The sequence below is a fragment of the Oryctolagus cuniculus genome, chromosome 6, assembly GCF_051225735.1.
Source record: "Oryctolagus cuniculus isolate XC-2025 breed Fujian yellow rabbit chromosome 6, ASM5122573v1, whole genome shotgun sequence".
In the NCBI taxonomy this organism is placed as follows: domain Eukaryota; kingdom Metazoa; phylum Chordata; class Mammalia; order Lagomorpha; family Leporidae; genus Oryctolagus; species Oryctolagus cuniculus.
In genome coordinates this window covers 127,806,840-127,830,436 of record NC_142872.1, presented here as the reverse complement: position 1 = coordinate 127,830,436, position 23,597 = coordinate 127,806,840, and the positions used below count along the sequence as shown (strand labels likewise).

The 23,597-nt window shown below is 47.8% G+C and overlaps 1 protein-coding gene across 4 annotated transcripts in view; it reads left to right on the top strand.

The window, feature by feature from the left end:
• NCALD (neurocalcin delta) overlaps window positions 1-23,597 on the top strand; it is a 449,552-nt gene that overhangs the window by 191,152 nt on the left and 234,803 nt on the right. For 2 of the 4 annotated variants that reach the window (XM_089336420.1, XM_089336419.1), the window contains one exon: window positions 9,598-10,641. The exons of the other annotated variants lie outside the window; for them this stretch is intronic. In XM_089336420.1, the coding sequence (XP_089192546.1) occupies window positions 9,598-9,647 (50 nt within the window). In that variant the 3' untranslated portion in view covers window positions 9,648-10,641. Of the gene's footprint in view, window positions 1-9,597; window positions 10,642-23,597 lie in introns of those variants that run through there. 4 annotated transcript variants of the gene reach the window in all.

Below are 23,597 nucleotides of genomic sequence, written 5' to 3'. Positions count from 1 at the left end.
CAGCCAAGACTTGAACCTGTGCTCAAAATGGATACTTGCATTGCAGGTGGTGGTTTAGCCCTTTGTGCCACAATATCAGCCTCAAAAGGTGGTTTTTAAACAGTGTTTATCTCATCCCCTTCAAAGCCCGGGGAGTCATGGGCCGATCCACCCAACCAACGTGATATGTTTGTTTTTGTACAATTTCATCTAAGATTTAGGAAGCATTTGAAAACCCTTGGTTGGGATTAACTAGGATTCCTTCTTGTCTAGACGTTCACTGGCCCTGGGTATATGGTCGATTGCGTTGGTTATGTGTATCTATACTTAGTCCTTACTCAGATGCAGACTTTGGGTTATTACAAAATAGTAGCAGTGGTTTATGGCCAGAGGTGTTACTTTTCCATTTCCTGTCTTTACTGGTGTGACTCAAGGTGCTTGTTCATAGATCACTGTACCCTGAAATCATGCCTGATTTCTGACACACCGGTTACCCCTTGACAACAGGATACGCCAGTTACCCTTGACAACAGGATATTAGTTGTTTTCGTGTCTCTTCCTGCTCTTTTGCACACACACAGAATGGTAGAAGTGTGTCATTGCACTTCTGTTTGCATCAACTTGTGTGCCTGAGCTGTCCATGCAAGTGTTGGGCCATTCACTATGTACAAGCAGGGAGTGCTGGGGTCGGCAGGCAAGGTCGAGTGCTCCGGTCATGATTGTATCTTTGGCTTACATGGACCCAAAGCTCCCTGTGCTTGCGTTTTCCTGTTTGTCTGAGGCCATCATAATATGCCACCTCTCTGTGTCACAGGGACGCTCCAGAGTTTCTACGTAGTGAGATTTCAGCTGGGGCTGTGGGGCATAGGCACTTCAAGGTTAATTGGCAATCAGACACACAGTGTTTTTCTTGTTTGTGTATCAAAGACCATAAAATCAGAAAAGTTTTCCAAAGATTTATTTATTTATAGTAGACTGAACATGAACAGAATGACCATGAATGAAATCAGAGAATACTTAAAAAATTCCAGGTTGTCTTTGGGGGAAGATCGTTGCGGGCAGGGAAGACAAAAGTTCTTGCTCCTGTCTACTTCTGGACAGAGATCTTGTGTGACCTGAGATACTGTGAAGACAAAGAACTGGGGAAAGAATAGAACAGGTATAACTGGATGACTAGCAAGCTGCAGGCATGGGTAGTTCCTAGAAGGGCTTTAGAGAACAGGAGGGCAGGATTAATCCTCGTGTGTTTTCCCAGCTGCTCAGCACCTGGTCCCGTGCCTGTCTTCCAGCAGCTGTTAAAGCACTCTGAGAGTGCAGATAAAACACGAGTAACATCTGTAAATAAATAATTATTGTTTCTGGAGCTCAGTTGTTACCAGGGGGTCACCTTGTTCTTTGAAATATAAAGAAATTGAACTGGAGCGCTGTGGTGGAATGAGAAGGCCATGCCAAGATGGCCGCTGGCAACGGAAACTGCCTGGCAACAGCCTGTGATTGGATGGCTTCAGAAACCACATGGCAGTGGAGCCTGCCTGACAACAGGCTGTGATTGGATGGCTTCAGAAACTGCCTGGCAACAGGCTGTAATTGGTTAGGGCATAGACCGCCCCTTGACCAGATTGGCTGCCTTGGCTATTTAAGCTGCTGTACCAACTGAAATAAACGAGTGTGCGGGCTGCTCACCTCTGTTCTGGTTTCACCCATCTCCTGTGGTCTGTGTGGTGACTCTGTGCCTCTTGCCCCCACCACGCTCCTCCTCTCAGCTCGAATCCACTGCAACAGAGCGCCCTCTAGGTTCTCCACAGTGCTGGAGGCTTGCTTCTCAGGATGGGAGTCAGGTGCCTGTGTTACCTCTGGCTCTTCCCGGCTCTGCCCTGGGTGGACCCACAGCCAGTCAATTCTCCTTGGTTTCCTGGAAACAATTCTCACCCATGGCATCTGTGTCTTGGAGACTTCTAACTATTCAGGGCTACCACTTGGGAGTCAACAGCACATAGAGAATTTAAGCTGCATATTAGTTTTATTCTTAAACATTTTTCCTGAGTAGCTTAGCAAGTGGCTTTCTTTCAAAGACTACAGTATGGAAAAGGTAAGAGGGTAGCTCCACAGCAAAGAACCCCAACAAGCACTCCCTCGGCTGAGTGATCGCGATCCACACCAACAATGCCAAGTCCTGCTGAGACTGTGCACCCTCAAGACGGTGTGATGAAAATGGTACTTAACCCCGGGGGTCCCTCCCCTGGCCCCTCAACCTCCGTCTCATCATGAGACCAACTGGGAACATTCTAACGGAGGACCATCCTCTGATGTACCTGACCAGGACTCTTCAAAACTCTCAAAAACAAGGCCAGTCTGAGGAGGCCTCGGAGACACAGGGCTTCAATGTGCATGGTGTCCTGGCCAGGATCCTGGAGCAGAGAAAGGACCTTAGGCCTCTGCAAACGCTGTGGCCACGTGGTCTCATCTCTGCTCTTTCTGCCAGCGTTCCTCCTGACAGTCCCTGGCGGAGGCTGGCCCACGATCCTGCTCTGTCCACACCACCGCTCTTCTCTTCCCAATCCCGCTTCTCCACTGGGGTTCCTCTAAGCACCTCCATCTCCCCATTGGTTTCTTTCCTGGAGCACTTCGGGGATTCTTGGTTCAGCCCCAGCTCATCCAGTTAGCGGCTCTTGGAGTTCCAGTTGTTGACTCTGCTTGCTGCAAATGAACGAACTGACTGTTGAGAGAGCTGATTCTCTGCCCAGACCTGGCTCCCCCAAGGCACTGTCTGGAGACTCTTGGGTCATGGTGTTGGCCCGGATTAGGACAGCTGAATTGTGCCGAGGTGCATTGCTCAGCACCAAGAGGAGGGTTTGCTCATCTCTCAAGCTTTCATCTGAATCTTTCTATTTATTTATTTGAAAGAGAGTTGGAGTTGGAGTTGGAGTTGGAGTTGGAGTTGGAGAGAGAGAAAGAGATCTTCCATTCGCTGGTTCACTCCCCCAAATGGCTGCAGTGACTGGAGCTGGGCCAGGCTGCTTCTGGGTCTCCCATGTGGGTGCAGAGGCCCAGGGACATGGGCCATCTTCTGCTGCTTTCCCAGATGCATTAGCAGAGAGTTGGTTTGGAAGTGGAGCAGCCAGGTCTCAAACCAGCGCCCATATGGGAGGTTGGCATCACAGGCAGCAGCTTTACCCACAGTGCCACAGTGCTGGCCCCCTTCATCTCAATCTTGCATGCCCCCCACCCGCCATAATTCAGGACACTTAAAAATATCCTTTGGGATGAGCTATCTGGAAATGCATAGACTTCACTGAGAGAGGAGCCAATTTCACATCAGCTGTCAAATGTGCTTGTTCCTGCAAAAAATTCCCATCCGGTTGCAGAGTGGGTCCTGGGCTGTGTTATTTTCTCAGGCCCACCCCAAGAAAAAGGAGGGGAACAATGAACGGGAGAAGGCATGTGTTGGCTCATGCGTTGCTAGAGCCATATGTGGGTTATCTCATTGAATCCTTACAATAGCGTTTTAGAGCGGCTATTTTGGTCCCAATTTTGGAAAAGGAAGCTGAGGTGAATGAATCTGCACAGAGAGATGCACCCTCAAGTGGCCCGACCAGAGTCTGGAGCCCAGCTCTGCCTGATGCCAAGGCCTGGGCTGTCCTCACAGTGTCATTGGGAGCCCTTGGCTTTGTCCCCAAGTCCTTGACTCATGCTTTGATCTGTCGCCGGGGCTTTCCAGAGGTAGAGTGTTAACTTGCACGTTAGTTCTCTCCTGCTCTTTCTCCCACCTTGTTCTCCTATGCCTCCGGAGAATTGGCTGATTGCTGCCAGGGAGCTGGTGGGAATATCTATCCAAGTCTGCTTCTCTTCCCACCCAAGGTGCGTCCAGGACTCCCCCTCCCAAAGGTGGAAGGTGGCGAGGCTTCCCTGTGATCCATTAGCTGTCTGTCTTCTCATGCCTTTTAGAGCATTCTTGTACACGGTAGCTATCAGATGAAGGGCAGGGGGAGCACAGGGGGTCAGATAAGCCACCGGTTCAAGCAAAACTAGGGTTAGGTGGCCAGGTCAGACCCCCCAGGCTCTCCGTGTCGTTGATGAAGTGGTATTTCAGTGAACGACATAGGTGAGACCTTGCGTTGATGCCTGCTGTGCATCCGGTCCCTCCTGGGGCCATCACCTCACTTCTGCCCTGTGGGGTGAAGAGCGAGGGATGAGGTGGTGCAGCCCACAGAGCAGAGGTTGAAGGCTGCATTACTCATGGAAGCCAGGACATGAGCCAGCGCCTGTTTGGGATGCCTGTGTCACAGGTGGTGGCTTACCCACTATGCACAGCGCCAGGCCCTAATAAGCCTAGGAACAGCCTCATTTCTCATAAAACACATGTAAGTTTTGAACCCTGGAACTGAGCAACTCTATAGAGTACACATTGCAAAATATGACTGTTTCACAGTGCTCAACAGAGGGAGTGGATAGAGCTTCTCTAACCGGAGCTGCAGAGTTCTACCTCTGAATGGTAGGAATCTGCCCTCCAGGAGGGGGCAGCCAGGAGCAGTGGTTGGCAGTTTGCAAGGGAAGATTTTTGCTGTTCCAACAGTATCGCAACGCAATAATACAAAAAGCCATTCAAAGATCAGTGTGGCTCAAAGAACATTGCAAGGAAAATCGGAAGCCATGCAAGTAGTTTAAATACATGAATAAATATTCACCATTTCCTTGTGAAGAATAAGAAATCGAAGGCATTATAGAGGTCATTGTGCTTTCATTCTCAGTATCTGGAACAACTTGGGCTACAAAATGGCTGGAAAATTAGCAAAAATAATGCTAGGCCGGCGCCGCGGCTCACTAGGCTAATCCTCTGCCTTGCGATGCCGGCACACCGGGTTCTAGTCCCGGTCGGGGCGCCAGATTCTGTCCCGGTTGCCCCTCTTCCAGGCCAGCTCTCTGCTATGGCCAGGGAGTGCAGTGGAGGATGGCCCAAGTGCTTGGGCCTTGCACCCCATGGGAGACCAGGAGAAGTACCTGGCTCCTGCCATCGAATCAGGGCAGTGTGCCAGCCACAGCGCGCCAGCCGTGCCGGCCATTGGAGGGTGAACCAACGGCAAAGGAAGACCTTTCTCTCTGTCTCCTTCTCTCACTGTCCACTCTGCCTGTCAAAATAAATAAATAAATAAATAATGCTAACAAAGCACTGACAGGCAAGTTAATTAGTATTCTGAGAACACTGCAGAATCCCTAAGTATTCAAATGGTTTATGCTTTCTTATCTGTGAACACACCCACCTGTAATTAGATTTATTTCTGCTTCCTACATTTCTCAGACCTGAAATAAATCTATGAGCTTCAACCTCTGGATTCTACAGAAGGTTGGACGTTGTGAAGTGTAGGGTATTAGGTCAAATCATAGGAGGTCAAATCATTGTTTTCAGAGATCCAAAACAGCCAAATGTCAGAGATTTCATGCGACCCCGTCTGTGACAGAGCTTGGTTAATTCTATGCGATCATAGAATGGGATGAACTATCATCCAGTATCTGGTGGGAATCACCAAGGATGGCACTTTGTACTGAAGGAATTAAAAAGTCTGTCCATGTTTTGTCTGCAAATGTCAAGCTTTCTTATCGGGCAGAATCCATCCTACTCTGTGGCCAATAGACCCGCCTGGGAGTTAGAGAACCTGGCTTTCACTGCCGTCTTTATTGAAAGACATGATAATTAAGATAATTAAGAACTGCCCCCAACCTCTGTCTTTTTAAGAATTTCTTTGAGTTCATTGAAATCAGTGTTGAGAGCTTTGAGCGTTGACTGTTGTGTTGGGTAACAGAGTCATCAGCGCAATGTGTTGGGGCATTAGACTGAGATGATCCAGAGACAGAATTGTAATCCGAGCGAGAGAAAGCCCTGAGACTCCTCATCTATCCCGGGAGGTGTGGGCAGCAGCTCAGCCAGGCAGAGCTCTCCGCGTACCCTCCAAACGGCCCTGCAGGGCTTGGCTTCCGTAAAAGTGGAGACATCTCTCAGATGGCACCAGATCAACATTTTTCTTTTTAATTTAAAAATATCTAACTTTGTGCTGCAAGAACAAATGGTTCTGTGTGTCACCAGATTCGGCGGAGACAGGTGGTGCTCAGCCTTGCCCTGGGGGCTTCCTCACGCGCTGAGAGCACCCATGGGGCCAAAGAAGGAGCTTTCCGTGGCTGAGCCCGTGCCAGCACCACCTGCGCTTCCTCCTGGGAACATGTCAGACTCCCATCCCGGGCCACCCAGGGCTGGGTTCTGAAGCCGCGGGCCCCCTGGAGAAGCCTAGCCGGCATTTTGCTAACAGGTGTTTGTCACCAGGCAGAGGAGCTTCCGGCAAAGCGCTCTGAGCCCACACTGGCCATTTGCTCAGTTGACATGTTGGGGTTTTCCTAGATTTGATCTGGAAGAGAAGAACGCACACGGATCGTTTGAAGAGCACAGTGGAGAGGGACATGCCATTTGGACAGCTGTTTTTTCTCTCTATAAAAGAGGTGTGGAGGATTTGGCGTGGTGGGGGGAAGGTGGATGGCAGGCACAGGGAATGGGGAGAGGGACGGTGAGCACTTTCCTTGTGCCGGGAACCCACAGTGCACAACTGACCTCATGGATTCTTCACAGCATCCTGGGGGCAGGTGGCACTGTGTCCACTTTACAGATTAAAAGACTCATCTTCAGCGGCCAGGTCCTCTGGTCAGTGCCTCGGCCTCAGCCACTGACCTCAGAGGGTTGGCTTTCTTCACCAAGACTTGGGTGGTTAAACTCCAGCCTGGTGTCATAAAAACTAGTATTGACCATGTTTGACCCAGAGAAGTTTCTCTTACCTACGGGGCGAGGGGGACACCTTCACTCTAAGATTCTTTAATTTTTGTTTTTAAATTTTTGATTCTTTCATTTGCAAGCAAGACGAACTACTCTTTAAAGTTCTTGGCCGTCCGTTTCCAACTTCTGTGGTTTCCGTGGGAGCAAAACTTCTTCTTCTTCTTCTTTTTTTTTTTTTTTTTTTTTTTGACAGGCAGAGTTAGGCAGAGAGAGAGAGACAGAGAGAGAGAGTTATAGACAGTGAGAGAGAGACAGAGAGAAAGGTCTTCCTTCCGTTGGTTCACTCCCCAAATGGTTGCCACGGCTGGCGCTGCGCCAATCCGAAGCCAGGAGCCAGGTGCTTCCTCCTGGTCTCCCATGGGGTGCAGGGCCCAAGCACTTGGGCCATCCTCCGCTGCGCTCCCCGGCCACAACACAGAGCTGGACTGGAAGGGGAGCAACCAGGACAGCATCCGGTGCCCCAGCTGGGACTAGAACCCTGTGTGCCGGCGCCGCAGGTGGAGGATTAGCCAAGTGAGCCACGGTGCCAGCTGGGAGCAAAACTTCTTAATCTGGGAAGATCCTTTTAGTTACGTGGACAGAATGGGAATTGTCCCCCTCCCCACTCATGTGAGGGTGGAACGGCAGAGTGAAACCTAGAGGTCCCCAGATGGAGAGCCGTGGTTTTCGTGTGTTCTGCAGGATTTATTAACATGCAGAGCTTAAAGGTTGCAGGGCGCAGGGATGAGCAGACTTGCATCAGGAGCAGTCTTCAGTATTCTTTATCCCTTTGAGGCTCCGACTTGCTCTCCTGGCTAGTGATCCAGATCCCACAGGCCCCGTCATTGTCGGAGGGGAGGCCCTGGGACCCCTCTGGCTACCCTGCCTTGAAAGAAGGGTGCCGCCTGATCCATCTGTTGGGCCATGCACTGTGTGTGTGTGTGTGTGTGTGTGTGTGTGTAAAATTGCAGCTAGTGGAGAATCAAGAGATTGCGATGAGAGAAAAGGCTCTGCAGTCACAGCTGCCTTACTGATGTGGGACTGCACTGGGTTTCCAGAACTCTCGATGCCAGGGACGAGATCTGAGGCTGTCAGGTTCTGGGCCCAGATCTCTCTGGCATGACATTGTTGCATTGTGCTGTTAGCGGCACCACTGTGGGCAGGCACAGGGACAGGGAGTGGAGCACTGCAGCCAGTTGATCCAACTTTCTACCTCTTCCTTTGCTAAGGGTTGAATAGGGGCCCCTAGGAATTTTGCCCCATTGCAGGCAAGGGATCCCCAGGAAGAAAGACACGCTCACCAAAAGTGGAAGCAAACTTGGAGTCATGTTGTTCTTACATCAAAGTGAGATGGTGTGTTCCCCAATGAAAGTCCTTGAATTTTACAGATGAACTTTGAATTCTTTGATTCTATTTGCCCCCCTCGTTTTGAGGCAATGGGAAGACAGCACTCTTCCTTAGTGGCTTCTGTTGTGCTTTGTAACTCTGTTCATGGATCAGTTGCTGACATTTTAAGATTTTAAGGTCATTGCAAACACTGTGCTATCACCAACAGATAGCTAAGACCAGGAAACAATAAGAATTCACTTTCTTCCCGATTTTCAGCAGCTGTTTTGAAAGCTCTAGTTCTTTCTCTTCTCCAGCATTCCAGTGCCTTTTTATCATAGACATGTTATTCCGCAATACTCTATAAAATTAAACTTGCGACAGTCAGCAGCCTTACCCTTGGTTTCATTTATTGTGGCTTCAGTTACTAATTGTCCACCACAGTCTGAAACTATGAAGTGGAAAATTACAGGAGAGGGTGGAATGGCTGGGAGGGGAGAGAGCGAAAGAGAGAGGGAGAGGGGGAGAGGGAGGGGAAGGGGGGAGGGGTAGATAGAGGTATTCCATCTGCTGACTCACTCCCTAAATGCCCAGACCACCTGGGGCTGGGACAGGCTGAAGTCAGGAGCCAAGAGCTCCATGCAGGTCTCCCACGTGGGAGCCATCCCCGCTGCCTGGTGAGCTATCACTTGTTGCCTTACAGTCTATGCATTAGCAGGAAGCTGGAATTGGAAGTAGAGCTGAGATTTGAACCCTGGCACTCTCATATGGGATGTGGGCATCTCAAGTGGCCCTTAACTGCTAGGTCAAAGCCTGCCCCATCTTTGTTTTTTTTTGTTTGCTTGTTTGTTTTGCTTTGATTGCTATTGAGTCAAACTGTTTTGTTTTACTGACTGTATTTTGTGACTTGTTTAATGTTTATTTTAATCAATATTTATTTTTATTATTCATTATTTGCCAGTATTCTTTATATTTTAGGGATATTAGCTCTTTGCCATTATCATCACAAGAATTTTCCTAAATTTTATACTGTTTATTAGCATATAGAAGTTTTTCTTCACATAATCAAATCTATCAGTTTATTCTTTTGCATCTGCTTCATTTTATTAAATATTGGGTGAATATGACTAATACTGTCAGAATAACAAGGCAGCATTATATTGTTGTTCTTTAGAAAGAATTCAAGTAACAGAAAATTTTTTCTAAAACTAAAAATTTTTACTTTCAACCTACTATTTGCTCATTCATTATGCTCATTCATTAGGAAGCCTTTGGGAGGCACTTTTTTCCAGATATTTCATCTTCTATGTGAAAACATTTTCTATTTTCATGAAATATTAGAAAATGTGTTGGTATCCCTAATTTCCTGTGGCATATCACTCCCTTGTGGATAATTTGGATTTCTTGTAAATGTTCATTTAGACAATTAACATGGTACTTGTGGTAGAGTTTGGCAGGCTGTTCACCAAATTTCCATTCTCTTCCTCTTGGTCACACAGTTTCAAACATTTCTGCCTTGCACTCTGATGTTAGATGTGAGCAGAAGTGATGTGCACCACTTCCCAACCTGGCCCAAAGCCACAGCTTTTACCAGATCCTGGACTCCTCCTGTTGCCATGGGGACTTTGGAAGTCACGCGCTAAAGCTGGAGGAGCCGCAAGGTGGAAGAGTCCTGGCCCCTGAGTCATCACCCATCAGAACCCTGCTTTTGAATCCATGTGAGGGAGAATTAAACTAAGCCAATGAAATCTGAACGATACTTGGTTATAGAAGTTGGTGTGCTCTTTATAATGCGGTATTCTCATGAAAAAGTATAGAAAATTGTGAATCGTGACAGATTATAACATTGTGTACAGAGAAAGTAGATTCTTCTGGAGTAATGTCAAAGTGGAGGGCTGTGCCTATGGGCATGTCACTGGGCTCTGTCCAGAGGGGAGAGGTAATGAGATGCCCGAGTCCAGCTCCAGCAGGTCCAGGGCATCCCGAAGGTGTGGGAGGCATTGGCGCAGGAAGAGATGAGAGACGCTGTCACAGCAAAGCTCATGGCATGGCTCTACCTCTTGAGCACCGGACTTTATTTTTATATCATAAGTCACATAATGATGCTTTTTTCTCACAATAACAAGCCTGTTGTCCATTTTCTTAGAAACATCAACCTTGTATTTTATGTTGCCTTAAGAGTCTGTGTCTACATGTAGTTACAATTTCTTTGATTTTCAAGGGCATGTTCAGAGCATGGGTTACTATCACAGACAGGTGTGAGACAACAGGCTGCCCACATAAGCCAAGGCCTGGAGTGCTGTCGAGCTGTGCAGAAATTGGCCACACAAGCTGGAATATCACCTTCTTAATCTAATCTTTGCTAGACGCCCCAAGTTCATAGCAGGCCCTTTTTAAAATGTATCCCCTCTAATGCAGTTCTTTCTGTAACTCTTTAATTTCTTTATTGTACTTATTTGAAGGTTACTTAGATCTGTTCCACAGTTTTGACATCCTAACCATTGTTGTATTTGTTGCACATATTGAATTAAAGCTTTAATAACATTTGTCTTTGTTTTAGTGGGAAGCGTATACCAGGGAGCCTGTTGCCTTTTAATTCTTTTCCACGAACAGCTCAACTTTGCGTAAAGCATCAACCCCTTCTCCTACACTAACATTCTGCTTGATTAAAATTCTACAAACCAATGCACATTTTGGGGATAATGAGACTAAGCGTTCTTCCCTAAAATTAGGAATACAGCAATCATTAGCGGGGCCACCAGGAAGCTCCGGCTTTCTTATGCAGAGTGTAGTTCCCATCAAACCTAAAACCACCAAGAGGACCACAGCTGTCCTTCTCACGCCTTGCTGAGAGAGACCTTCTGCTGTGACCTTGTCAGCCAGCTGAAGTTGCCTTGGCCTTGTCAATAAGAGATCTGAATGGGAACTAGAGAATAGAAATTAGAGGAAGGCATATTTAAACTCATCATAGAGAATGTAAATTAATAAAATGTACTATCTTACAAGGACATGCTTTTCTTTTTCTTTCTTTTTTTTTTTTTTAAAGATTTTAATTGTTTACTTGAAAGTCAGAGTTACAGAGAGGCAGAGGTAGAGGCAGAGAGAGAGAGAGAGAGAGAGAGGTCTTCCATCTGCTGGTTCAGTCCCCAGATGGCTGCAACAGCCGGAGCTGCTTCTTTCAGGTCTCCCACGTGGGTGCAGGGGCCCAAGGACTTGGGCCATCTTCTACTGCTTTCCCAGGCCATAGCAGAGAGTTGGGTCAGAAATGGAGCAGCCGGGACTTGAACTGGTGCCCATATGGGATGCCGGTGCCGCAGGCGGTGGCTTTACCTGCTACACCACAGCGCCGGCCATGGAAGGGCATGACTTTCTCTTACTTTCTGTAAGAGGCGGCTAGTTACCTGCCATGGAAGCCTTTGGTGGAAGTAGAGTGTGGCTATTAGGCACCTTCCTACACCACAGCTTCAATGAGACTATGGTCTGTTGTGCCACACTGATATCAGGAGTGGCTGTGAAGTGATGCGTTTCCACATGCTCTCTCCTTTCCTGGGACTGCAGGACCCAGAGGCTGCATTTGTGATGGCCTCCTTTGAGTTCACAGTGATGGAACTTATTCCATCAAGGAACTTTCCTTCTAGACCCACCCGTTAGGTTTGCTTTAAATTGTGGATATAAAACCTGGCTATTTATCGGCTCATGTAATAGAAAGTTCCTAAGAAGGCAAGATTTAGGAAGGTTGATCCAGCAACTTAAAGATGCTATCAACAGGCAGATTCTTTCTATCCCTCCATCTACCACCTGTGGTGCAAGTTGGCCATGCAGCAGGTTTGTCCCTAAGAAGAACTAGAGTGACATCTTTCCTCATTCATGACCTCAAGAACAGTTGCAGGAAGCAGAAGTGAGAAATATGGGGCATGTTAAGGTGATCTAGAAAATCCTATGGCATCATGGGATATGATGAGATGAGAGGGTATCAGGTGGAACAGGATTGGGAATGTAGATGTGTGCACTCAGGAATTAAGAGGGAAGCTTCTTAGATTCTGGGGTAGAGACAGGTCACGATGACAAGCATGTCCGGGAAGTCTAGCCTGATGTCCTTTCATTTGGAATAGACTTGAGTGAGGAGTGGCCACGACCTGCAAAGAACTTTCCTATTGGAGTCTTTATTGTTGTGTTGGAGTAGTTCATGAGCTTTAAAAGCCTATTGTTGGGGCCAGTGCCATGGCTCACTTGGTTAACCCTCTGCCTGTGGCGCTAGCATCCCATATGGGTGCCAGGTTCTAGTCCCAGTTGCTCCTCTTCCAATCCAGCTCTCTGCTGTGGCCCGGGAGGGCAGTGGAGGATGGCTCAGTTACTTGGGCCCCTGCACCCACATGGGAAACCAGGAAGTAGCACCTGGCTCTTGGCTTCAGATTGGCACAGTTCCAGCCATAGTGGCCATTTGGGGAGTGAACCAACGGAAGGAAGACCTTTCTCTCTGTCTCTATCACTGTCTATGACTCTACCTGTCAAACTAAAAAAAAAAAAAAAAAAAAAGCCAATTGTTAAATTTTCAGATTTTTTGCATGCTGTTGGCTGGTATCCTGAAATTGACCACGAAGGAGTATTTACACCATGGAAATTGGCAAATGGTATAAATTAAGACTTTTCTCCTTCATAAAACCAACTTGCCAGCACACTACTGGTACTGCCTAATACATTTGGTTTTCTTAACATGCTGTATGACTAAGAAATCCAGTTAAGCCAAAAGGAAAAATAAATTCTAAGACCAAAATAATATCACAAGAAAATCGCATGCGGTAAATTATCGGTTATTGCTCTACCATGAACAAGCCCTGTAATCTGTTTTCTTTCTTGCCAAATGAATAGGAACTAGGTTTATCTCATTTGAAGTATGTAAAAGCATTGTGCTAACTCAGCATTTCTCATATGTTAGGGTGCATTTCAGTTGCCCACAGCTCCTGCAAGTGCAGATTCTGATCCAGTAAATCTGGAGAGGTGTCTGAGATTTGGCACACCTCGCAAGCTCCAGGGCGATGCTGTTACCACTGGTCTGGGAACTTCGAGTAGCAAGGACCAAACCTCCATCAGCCCTTCATTCTGTAACCTGTTGTGGGAGAAAAGGGTGCAGGTAGCAGACTTGGAAGTACTAAAAGTGACTTCATCAAAGTCAGTTACTGAACAGACAGACCAAAAGCCAGCTTTGGCTCAAACAAATCAAGAAATGGGAACAGGCTGAATGGGAGAGAGGTTTACCCGTGTTCTTTTGTGTTTGTTTCTGTTGTAAGTAGCCTGTGTGTTCTGTTGGGCTCTCAAGGTAGAAAGGCGAATACAGACTCCTAACTTGAGTTTGGCACACTTTGTCACAGCACGATTCGGTCTATGAGACATTGCACTGTTTCTCTCCTTCTTGGGCAGAGGTACTTCTTCAAGGGTGGGTGATTGCTAAGTCACTGGCTTCAGGGTCATTGAGATGAGCGTGGGTTTTTGTGTGGGTAAGTGTAGGTGTCTGCATTTTCCTTGGGAGTAATACGTGAGCAACCATTTGGCTCTCTGCTTTAATAGTATTTTTAGGGAATTTTCCTTTGGAGATAAGATGATGCTCACCTAAGACTGCAGATTTCTATCCAGGGTCTAGAAATCTCATGGTAAAATGACAACTTTTATAGTCTTTCTGATAATTCCCTGGATTCCAACTTGCTGAATCTTTTACACCTGGCCCAAGCCACATGTGAAGCTAAGACCAGCCTTTGTTTTGTCACTGACAGTGAGGGTAAGGGAGAGACTTGAGGGGTAGTAGAAAATGCTCGTAGTTTGTTGTCTGGAAACTCGTTTGTAAACTTGAATTAGAAAATGGACACTGGATGGGGCCAGTGTTATGGTGCAACAGGTTAAGCTACTGCCTGTGATGCCAGCATCCAGCATGAGGACTGGTTCCAGTCCAGGCTGCTCCACTTCTAATCCAGCTCCCTGCTAATGTTCCTGGGAAAGCGGTGGAGATGGCCCAAGCACTTGCTTCCCTGCCACCGACGTGGGAGACACAGATGGAGTTCCAGGCTTCTGCTTCATTCTGGCCCAGCCTCAGCAATTGTGGCCATTTGGTGAGTGAACCAATGGATGAAAGATTCTCTCTCTCTCTCACTCTTCCATTTAAATAAATAAAATAAATATTTTTAAAAAAGAAAATGGACATTGGAATACCCAAGAAATACCATAACTAGCTTTTTGAGATGCTGCCAAAGCTGCAGTAGTTCAGTCTTTGCCTGTGAAGAACTGGTGAAAAGCTTTGACCACGAGATGAAGCCACAACCATTGGACTTTAATTCTTGAAGGGCCCTGAAAAATGTTCTGGCCCACTCTTAAGGATTTGCCCATGAGAAAGCGGAATATCATAGAATTATACAGCTTGCCTAAAGTCATGCTCCAAATGGGAAAGAGCCAAGACTGAACTCTGATAGAGCCCTCATTTTTTTAAAATTAATTCACAAATATTGCTGACTGACTATGGACCAGGTTCTATGCTAAATATTTTACTTCTATTGTCTCAATTCTTTTAAAACCATGTAAACCAGCTACCATTCAATTGTTTATGCCATATATGTTTCTTATATTCCTTCTTTGTGCCAGCTGCTGTCTGAGGTATGAGGTTACAATCTGTGGGGAGCAACTCGGACTAGACTGTTACTGGAATTAAGACTTGTTCTATGCATCTGCTCTCCCACAATATGGCGCTGAGAAGGCAGTAACAACTTCTACGCAGCTGCCTCTCGCCAACTTGAGTGATGACCTGCAGGAGCTGATCCTGCTCCTGATTGCAGGAGAGCAGCATACTCGGCGTGTGGGTAGCAGAGTTGGGATTGGCGGAAGAGGACTATAAAGGAGGAGAGAGACACATGCACCAGGAACATCTAAGGGGAACACCTGTGCAGCCCCCGAGAGAGCCAGCCGGCGGTGTGCCGCTCCCCCGCGGAAGTGGGGAATGTGGCAGGGGGAACCGCCCTTCCACGGAGGTGGAAGGGTCGGTAGCCAACCCGGGAAGAACCAGCAGCAAACCCGGGGAGGGCTGAGCAGACAAAAGAACAGCGCAGGGTCCTGTGTCGTTCCTCCGCGAAGAGGGGGGGGCGACATAATGGTGCCGTGACTCGGATATGAAGCCTAGGCAGGGTTTAGTGTCGTTCCTCCACGAAGAGGGGGAGCGACAACAATCAGAGTCACTGAACTTGGTTTTTCTTTTTTTTTTTTTTTTTTTTTTATTATTTGTTTGAAAGACAGTTACAGAGAGAGAGAGAGAGAGAGAGAGAGAGAGAGATCTTCCATCTGCTGGTTATTCCCAAAATGGCCACAATGACTGGGACTGGGACAATCTGAAGCCAGGAGCCAGGTGCTTCTTCTGGGTCTCCCACACAGGTGCAGGGGCCCAAGGACTTGGTCCATCTTCTACTGCCTTTCCAGGCCACAGCAGAGAGCTGGATTGGAAGTGGAGCAGCTGGGACTCAAAACGGCGCCCATATGGGATGCCCAGCACTGCAGGCTGGGTCTTTAACCCGCTGTGCCACAGTGCCAGCCCCCAAACTCATTCTTATGTTTTAGTAGGCGAAGGCAATAATTAAATAAGCCAACAAGTATGATCATTTAGGAAATGTTGAGTGCTGTGGAGACATGAAGCAGGCTGGTGTGATGGGTGACACTTGGCCTGTGAGCTGAGGGTCAACAAGAGTGTTTCAGGCAGAGGAAACAGCAACTTCAAAGCCCCAGAGAAGGAATGGACTTGGAAATGCGAAGAATAGGAATAAAGTCAGGATGACCGGACCCTATTGGTGAGGGTAAAAGTGACATTCGATAAGAATCGTGCAGAGGCCTCAAGACCAAGATAAATTGGAAGAAAACCTCTGGGGATTATTATTATTCTTCCTTTTCTATTGTTTCCTCATTTTACAGGTGAGAAGCCAAAGCACACAAAGGCCCTGTGACTCGCCCAGGGTCCTTTCGCTGTGAAGGTGGCCTGGACAACTCCAGATCCCATGACAGGAACTGTTTTCCACTTTTTTGTTTTTCTTTTCTTTTCTTTTCTTTCTTTTTTTTTTTATTTGACAGGTAGAGTTATAGCAGTGAGAGAGAGAGACAGAGAGACAGGTCTTCCTTCCGTTGGTTCACTCCCCTAATGGCCGCTACGGCCGGTGCTGCGCCGATCTGAAGCAGGAGCCAGGTGCTTCCTCCTGGTCTCCCATGCGGGTGCAGGGGCCCAAGCACCTGGACCATCCCCCACTGCCTTCCCAGGCCACAGCAGAGAGCTGGACAGGAAGAGGAGCAACCGGGACTAGAACCTGGCGCCCACACGGGATGCCGGTGCTGCGGGCGGAGGATTAGCCAAGTGAGCCATGGCACTGGCCCCCACATTTTTGTTTTTCTAACAACCTCCCCCTCCTCCCACCCCACCAACCCCACCCCCCCAGCTCTGGGCCCCACACTCCTCCTGCATAAAAAGCAGTTGCTCCAGCATGCTCAAGGACATTTTTGACTCAAAGTACTTGACCTACTTTTTCCCCTGAACACTGGGTCAGTGGCGGTGTGCCCCACTGCATCCTGCTCTTAGGACTGAAGGAACTTATTTTTTCCTTGAGTAGATTCTGATGTTTAAAAGTCTTCTGGCAGCGACTTCACTGAGCTTTGCTCTGAGTGGAGTTGCCGTTACCTTTGGATACTGGCCAGAAGAGTGCATAAGAACAGCGTGATGGGCACCTGTGCATCTCAATGGAAATACACAGAAAATGGAAATGAGTAATATGGGAACTCCTTAACATTCTTTCCAGTGTGCCTGGAAGAAATAGTGAATGAGGTGATCTGAAGGAGGTCTGAGCCCTCTTCCTCTGTCTTTCTGGAATGGTTCAATCCAAAAGCATTAGATGGGGCACAGCAAGATGGATATTCACTGTGCATGGGGACTAGGTATTTAGGTCCTAGGGGAGAAATGCCACAGTGGCTTAGGGCAGGATGTGGGAGCTGGAGTGGTAGAGAGCTGAGTCTGAGAAGAGTGAACAGGACGTCTATGGTGGGGTGGGGCAATGGCAGCAGTGAGCAGTGGCTATGAGCACACCTCATGCCTCATTGTTGGCTCCTAACTACCATTTCCCACAAAAGAAACCAACACTCTTTGGGGAATGACTGACTTCAGAACTAGGGCAGTCAAAGTACAAGATGAGCCTGGAATGTTATGCATGTTGTGCCAAAGAATAAGACTCAAAGAATGATGAAGATGTGTCAGAAGCATCTAGAAGCCAGCTGGGAAGGTCTTCCCACTGACCAAACCTGGGATAACTTGAGCATTAAAAAATGGTAAAATATTGTAACCCAATGAGTGAAAGAGGAACCTGGGTTCACATTAATATAAATAAATTAATTAACAAATAAATGACTCAAAAGTTTCTTGAGGAATGAGATATTTATAGAATCTCAAAGTGTCTTCTTACATAGTACTTATAAGTTATAAAAGAAAAATAGGATTCATTTACACTAGGGTTTCTGCAGAATTTCTCCAGTTAATATCGCAAGAAATGGGATGAATCAAGATTCTATGCCACTGATTAGTGCTGGCAAGGCTAGAGTATAACTTGTAGCTAATAATAAGGATACATCAGAAAAACTCAAATCGAGGGGCATTCTTTAAGCTGGGCTGTCATCCTCAAAAATTCCAAGATCATGAAAATCAAGGCGAGATGAAGAAGCTGTAGCAAGCTGAAGGATGCTGAGCAGCCAGGACAGTCGAATGATGCCCTGACTCGGAACTGGCTGAGCTGATGGTGCTGCCTCTGTCTGTGTTTCCAGAGTTTGGTGGTTGTCTCACAGATGCAGGCTGCATTCACTAAAGCGTTCTCAGGGTCGATGAAGCATAATGCTAGCAACTTCCGCCATTTCCGCAACTGCTCTAGCTGATTGGAATTTCTCCCAAGGAAAAAGTTTTAAAGATGACATAAAAGTAGGCTAGAATTTTAAGGAACTGGCATCTCTCAGATACTGCGTGGTTGCGTATAAAATGAAACGGCATTGCTTGGGTTGGAGTCCCAGTTCCGAGCATGGTTGGGAGAATTATCCAGCCTCTCTCTGACTCAGCTTCCTCTTCCGGCAGTGCACGGTGGGGATAATAGCCCATTTACAGGATTAACAGGAGATAGTGCCATCATCACGTATAGCCTCCTCTGAATGGCCTCCCCTACATTGAATGTGTGAGTCACTGCGCTGTGAGAGTACATGCCCTTGAGCATTATGAGATTATAACGGGATTATAAACTGTCCTCAAAGCCCCTGGGGAGCCCGTTGGTCCATCTCTAGCCAGCTGTGAGCTGTGGCCACATACAAACATGCTCATTGCTGGTGCCTGAGATGGTTATCTCAGTCGCTCGCTGTGATTCCATTTTTAGAGCTGGGGAGGACCTCAGAGACTGTCGGGGCTGGCCCTTTCCTCTCTTGTCGTGTAGGTGAGGGGACTGAAGTCCAACATGGTGACTGATGCCCGTGGGGGAATTATACTGCTTGAGTTTTGAGTCCCTGGTGATGCTGACACAGAAGTAAAATAGCCCGAGTCACTCTGTTGGTCTCACGGGTGAAAGGGGCAAGTCTTCTGCTGATGCTGGGAGGCATGTGCCAAGATGCCAGGTGGGGGCCTCTGTTTGGGGGTGCCGTGACCTGGTAGGTCCCAGGTCAGGGGCACAGTGCCAACAGCCTGGCAAGGCCTCAGCTCTGGAACTCCCTGGTTTTTCCTAGCAATTCCATACAACGTGTCACACACACCACACCCAAAGCACTGATTTTTCAATTGCTCTCCGTGTGTTCCCGCAGGTCCCTGAATAACCAGACAAGGTGTGGGGCCCTTAGCTCGGGGCTCCTGGTGCAACTCTTTTGATCTAGTGGTTGAGGCAGATTCCTCAAGTGCTCTGGTCACTGCATCCACTCCACATTTTAGGAGACTCCAGCTATTTTTGGAAAGAAAACAAATATCTTCCAGGCTGCCCGCAGGTTTGCCAAGACGTATCCTGGTTCATTACGCAACCAGCAAGATACAAAGCCCTAAAAATAGGGAACTTGCTTTAATGTTGCGTTTGGCATCAGGATGCTAAGTTCATATTAGCTGTAGTCAGTATTTCAAACTGATTCCATTTAATTTCCTGAGTATTATGCTCTTTGGCAGTGGAGGGCAACTTCTTGTTTATCTTTATCTTTGCTTGGCTTCAGATTAAGGCTTTGTACTTGAGAGAAAAAAAAACTCAACTCTTCTTTTCACCACCCATCTGCCTAATAATTATTTTCCCTTTTTTAAAGCTCATTTGTTATGCTAACATTGCTGAGTCTAAATAGATGGTCTATATTTGATTGTACTGTTCATTTGAAAACTGTTTTCCTTGTTTGTTTTCTCTGAATTTATCGCATGCAGAACTGGATCCTTCTCAATAAGGCAAGCATCACAATTATATTCATAAATCTCAGTGAATTAGCAAAAGAGCCCCATGCTTCCCGGAGATGCATTAAAGAAGAAATCTTTCCTGTTTTCATGTATTTCTATGGGAATGGGGAGGGAAGAAACACAATAAATTTTTATTTAAATAAGGCTTTTTCAGAATTTAGCTTTTCCCTAATTGATATCTCTGTATTTTATTAAGCTATAAAATGTACTTCGGGTAAAATGTATTTTAAGAATGAAAATGAAGTGCATTTTTTTTCTTTTCTTAAAGATTTTCTTATTTATTTGAAAGGCAGAGTTATAGAGAGAGCGCATAGGGCAGAGAGGTTGTGTATCTACTGGTTCACTCCCCAAATGGCCTCAACAGCTGAGGCTGGGCCAGGCCAAAGCCAGGAGCCCAGAGCTTCCTCTGGATCTCCCACATGGGTGCAGGGGCCCAAGCACTTGGGCCCTCCTCTGCTGCTTTCCCAGGCATGTTAGCAGGGAGCTGGATCAGAAGTGGAGCAGCTGGGGCCTGAACTAGCACCCATATGGGATGCTAGCATTGCAGGCGGTGGCTTAACCTGCCATGCCACAATGCCGGCTAGGAAGTGCAAGTTTTGAATGATTATTTCCTTCTACCTGGGCATGGTGGCATGGGTCAGAGGAAAAGATCTTTAGCCTCATAGGGTCTCTTGTTCCTTGCTCAGTCCTTTGAGGCTAGGTTTAAGTGGGGACTAAGGAGTGTAACTGGTTGGCCATATTCTTTTTAGCCCTCATTCTAGTAAGCAGTATCTGACTGTCCATGCAATGCGATCTCTCTCTTTTGTTCTCTCTCTCACTCTGCGGAATATATGTGTATACAGATACATACACCTGTGTTGCCACTCAATTGCAAAGAAAGTGCCTTTTGTGTATGTTTGCAGCAGCATTTATGGCTTAGGGACAACTGTGGTTCTATGACCCGGATGCTTCGATTCTGCTTGGGTGTCTCTTTCCACCAGCTGTGTTTGGATAAACTCTTCGAGAAACTGGTTTGTGTTGGTTTATTGAACCCAGTCATCTTAAAACCTGGACCTTTCTGTACCTGGCATGTCATTAGCCTGACCCAGCTCTGGGCTGGGCCCTGGTTCTCTTTGAACTGTTTTTTTTTTTTTTTTTTTAATCTATCACAGGCCCTCTGAGGTCTGTGACGCTACAGCGAGATTTCCTTAGCTCTGCAAAGGACAGACAGAGAGCTGCGTGCCATCTTTGTTGTGATGGGACAGTCAGGGCAATGCAGATGTGTGCCTGGCTCTCTACGTCTCTCCTAACTGGAGGCAGGAGAGATGATGACAAACACGGTTGGCTTAAGTGAGGGCAGGGTCCTCAGAGCCAACAGCTGAGCCTCGGCTCATGTCACAAAGACTTCCACGGGGCTGGGGCAACCTCGTGCTTCCCGCCGGGTTCTTTACTTTGGGGAGAGCCAGCAGGCAGACACTCCCAGGCGGAGGACTGTGCCACTGCAGCCGTGGCTGTAGTTCATCTGGTGACAGTGGAGAGGGGGAAAGGGGGAGGGAGGCTGTGCCGCTGTGCCACGTGCCTCCGGCTTGAAGGGACGCCGTTGTTTTTCCAAGGGCAGATGCACACTGTTCTGATGGCTCACTGCACTGGGGGAGCAAGCTTCCCAGAGAGAAATGCAGGCTTGATACAGTCAGCGCAGCCACCCGGCTCCTCCAGAGGAAGGCAAGGAGGTAGACCAAAGGGAATGCTGGGAAAGAGAAGGTGTTGGCCCACTAAGCTCTGGGATGCATAACCACAAACGGCGATGGCATGCTGTTGCTGCAAACACAGCTGGTGGAAAGAGACACCTAATCAGAATTGAAGCATCCGGGTCACAGGCCCACAGTTGTCCCTAAGCCGTAAATGCTGCTGCAAACATTCACAAAAGGCACTTTCTTTGCAATTGTGTGGCAACACAGGTGTATGTATACACACGTATGCTGCAGAATGAGAGAGAGAGAGCATTGCACGGACTGTCAGATAACTGCTTATTAGAGTGACATCAAAAAAACAAGAAGAGTCTTGCTCTTGCCCCCCTGGCAGCTGGCTCTGTGCACTGTGGTTGCCCGTGCGGGTCTGTGTATGTGTGTGTGTGTGTGTGTGTGTGCGTGTGAGACAGCCTGCGTGGAAGACCCTCCACTCACCCCGACAAGGATCGCTTTGCTCTCTGAGCAGCCTGGAAAAAATCAGTCCCAGGAAACCTGGAGCCTCCCCGCTTTGTTGTCCAAAGTCTCCCTCCTCCCTCCCTTCACCTTCCCCGGTGTTCAGTTTGGGTTTGGGAGCTGATGGAGAGCCCCCATCAAGAGCCTGCTGATATCACTCGGACTTACCTCCAACGGTGGAACTAGAAATGTGCCAGGGGATTTCAACTCAATCTTACCAAGGAGGCAGGTACCAACGCCAGTGCACTTGGTAAAGTGATAAGTATAAATACACAACCGATCAAAAAGATAGGGTAAGTGTCAAAGAGATTTCACAAATAAGACCAGTGTAAGCAAACAATGAAGGATAGAATTAAAAGGGAGAGAATGATCCTGCAGGGGAAGCAGGACACACAGCAGACTCATAGAATGGCAAACGTCCAAAACAGCACTCCCGCCTCAGAATCAACCCTTGGGACATTCACATCTGGCTAAAAGGCCCACGAGAGTCTCACAGGCATGGAAAGCCACGACACGGTGACAAAAGCAACCTAAATGAAAGATCCTGGTGAACAAGACCCCAGCGGAAGGAACAGGCCATCAAGGAGGGAGGCGCCTTTCTCCGGAGGGAGGCGCCTTTCTCCGAAGGGAGGAAGGAACCTCCACTGTGATACGGCCTTGACTAAACAAGTTCAGAGTTGGTGAACTCAAGGGGCTTCCATAGCCTAGACAGCTCATGGCAAGAGCCTCGGGTGATTGCTGACGTCATAAATAAGAGTGCCAACTGTTAAATCAACAACGGGAGTCACTGAGTACAGGCTCCCCACGTGGGATCTCTGTCCTTAATGTGTTTTACTATGAAACTTAAAGACAACACTACTAGTCGAACAATACCCTATACCTTGTGCGGTTGTGTGAGTGCAGCCTGTTAAAATCCTTGCTTAGTATATACTAAGTTGATCTTCAGTATATGAAGGTAATTGAAAATGAAACTCGATGAAGGGCAGGATGGGAGAGGGAGTGGGAGAGGGGAGGGCCACGGGAGGGGGGGAGGTTGGAGGGGGGAAGCCACAATACAAAAGTTGCACTTTGTAAATTCACATTTATTAAATAAAAAAATTATTTAAAAAAAAAGCCTGCTGATAGCATGTGCGTTCTGCTTCTGGGATTGGGGTGGGGGTGGGGGGTAGGGAGAGCAGGCCCAGGGGTGTCCACACGAGAAGCCTTTCCCCCGGAGTGAGGGCTGAGTGTGTCTGGTACCACCTGTGCTAGGCAGAGGAGGGGTGGTTTGTAAGCCTGGTGGGTGTCAGCCGGCCTGGGGTGAGGCGGGAGCACAGGAACCCAGGAGCTGTGCTCACGGTTTTGTTCCACAGACTTGGGGACCTGAGTGACCTACATTCGCCTTCTCTGTGTGTGTTCAGTGCTTGCGCCAGGAAGACAGGCGGCGGAGGGGGCTGCGGTCTGGGGCTTTTTCCCAGTAGGGTGTTGCATGAGTAGCTGAAGACCAGGTATTGATTTGTGCAGGGAGTGTTTGCTGAGCCCCAGGCACCGGGAGCGGTGCTCAAGAATGGTCTGAGTAAAGCCCTCTAGGGGGCGCCGGGCATGGCGAGGGGCAGGCGCGGAAGGGCCTTTTCAAACCCAGCTGGGAAGCATCCAAGGCCCAGCTGAGAGGGGTGGGGCAAGGCGTGTGGGCTCCCACCGGGGACGCACCGCCTGCTGCACGTGAGTGGACCGGGCCTCCCCCTAAATTCTGCCCTATTTACCAACTCCTCACTAGCGTTGGCCAGCTGCAGAGTAACACCCCAGCCCTTGCTGTCAACATTTTGTCTGGAAACCTCCGTGCTCAAGGCTTCGGGCTCATTAGCTACATTTTTAATCTTCCCAG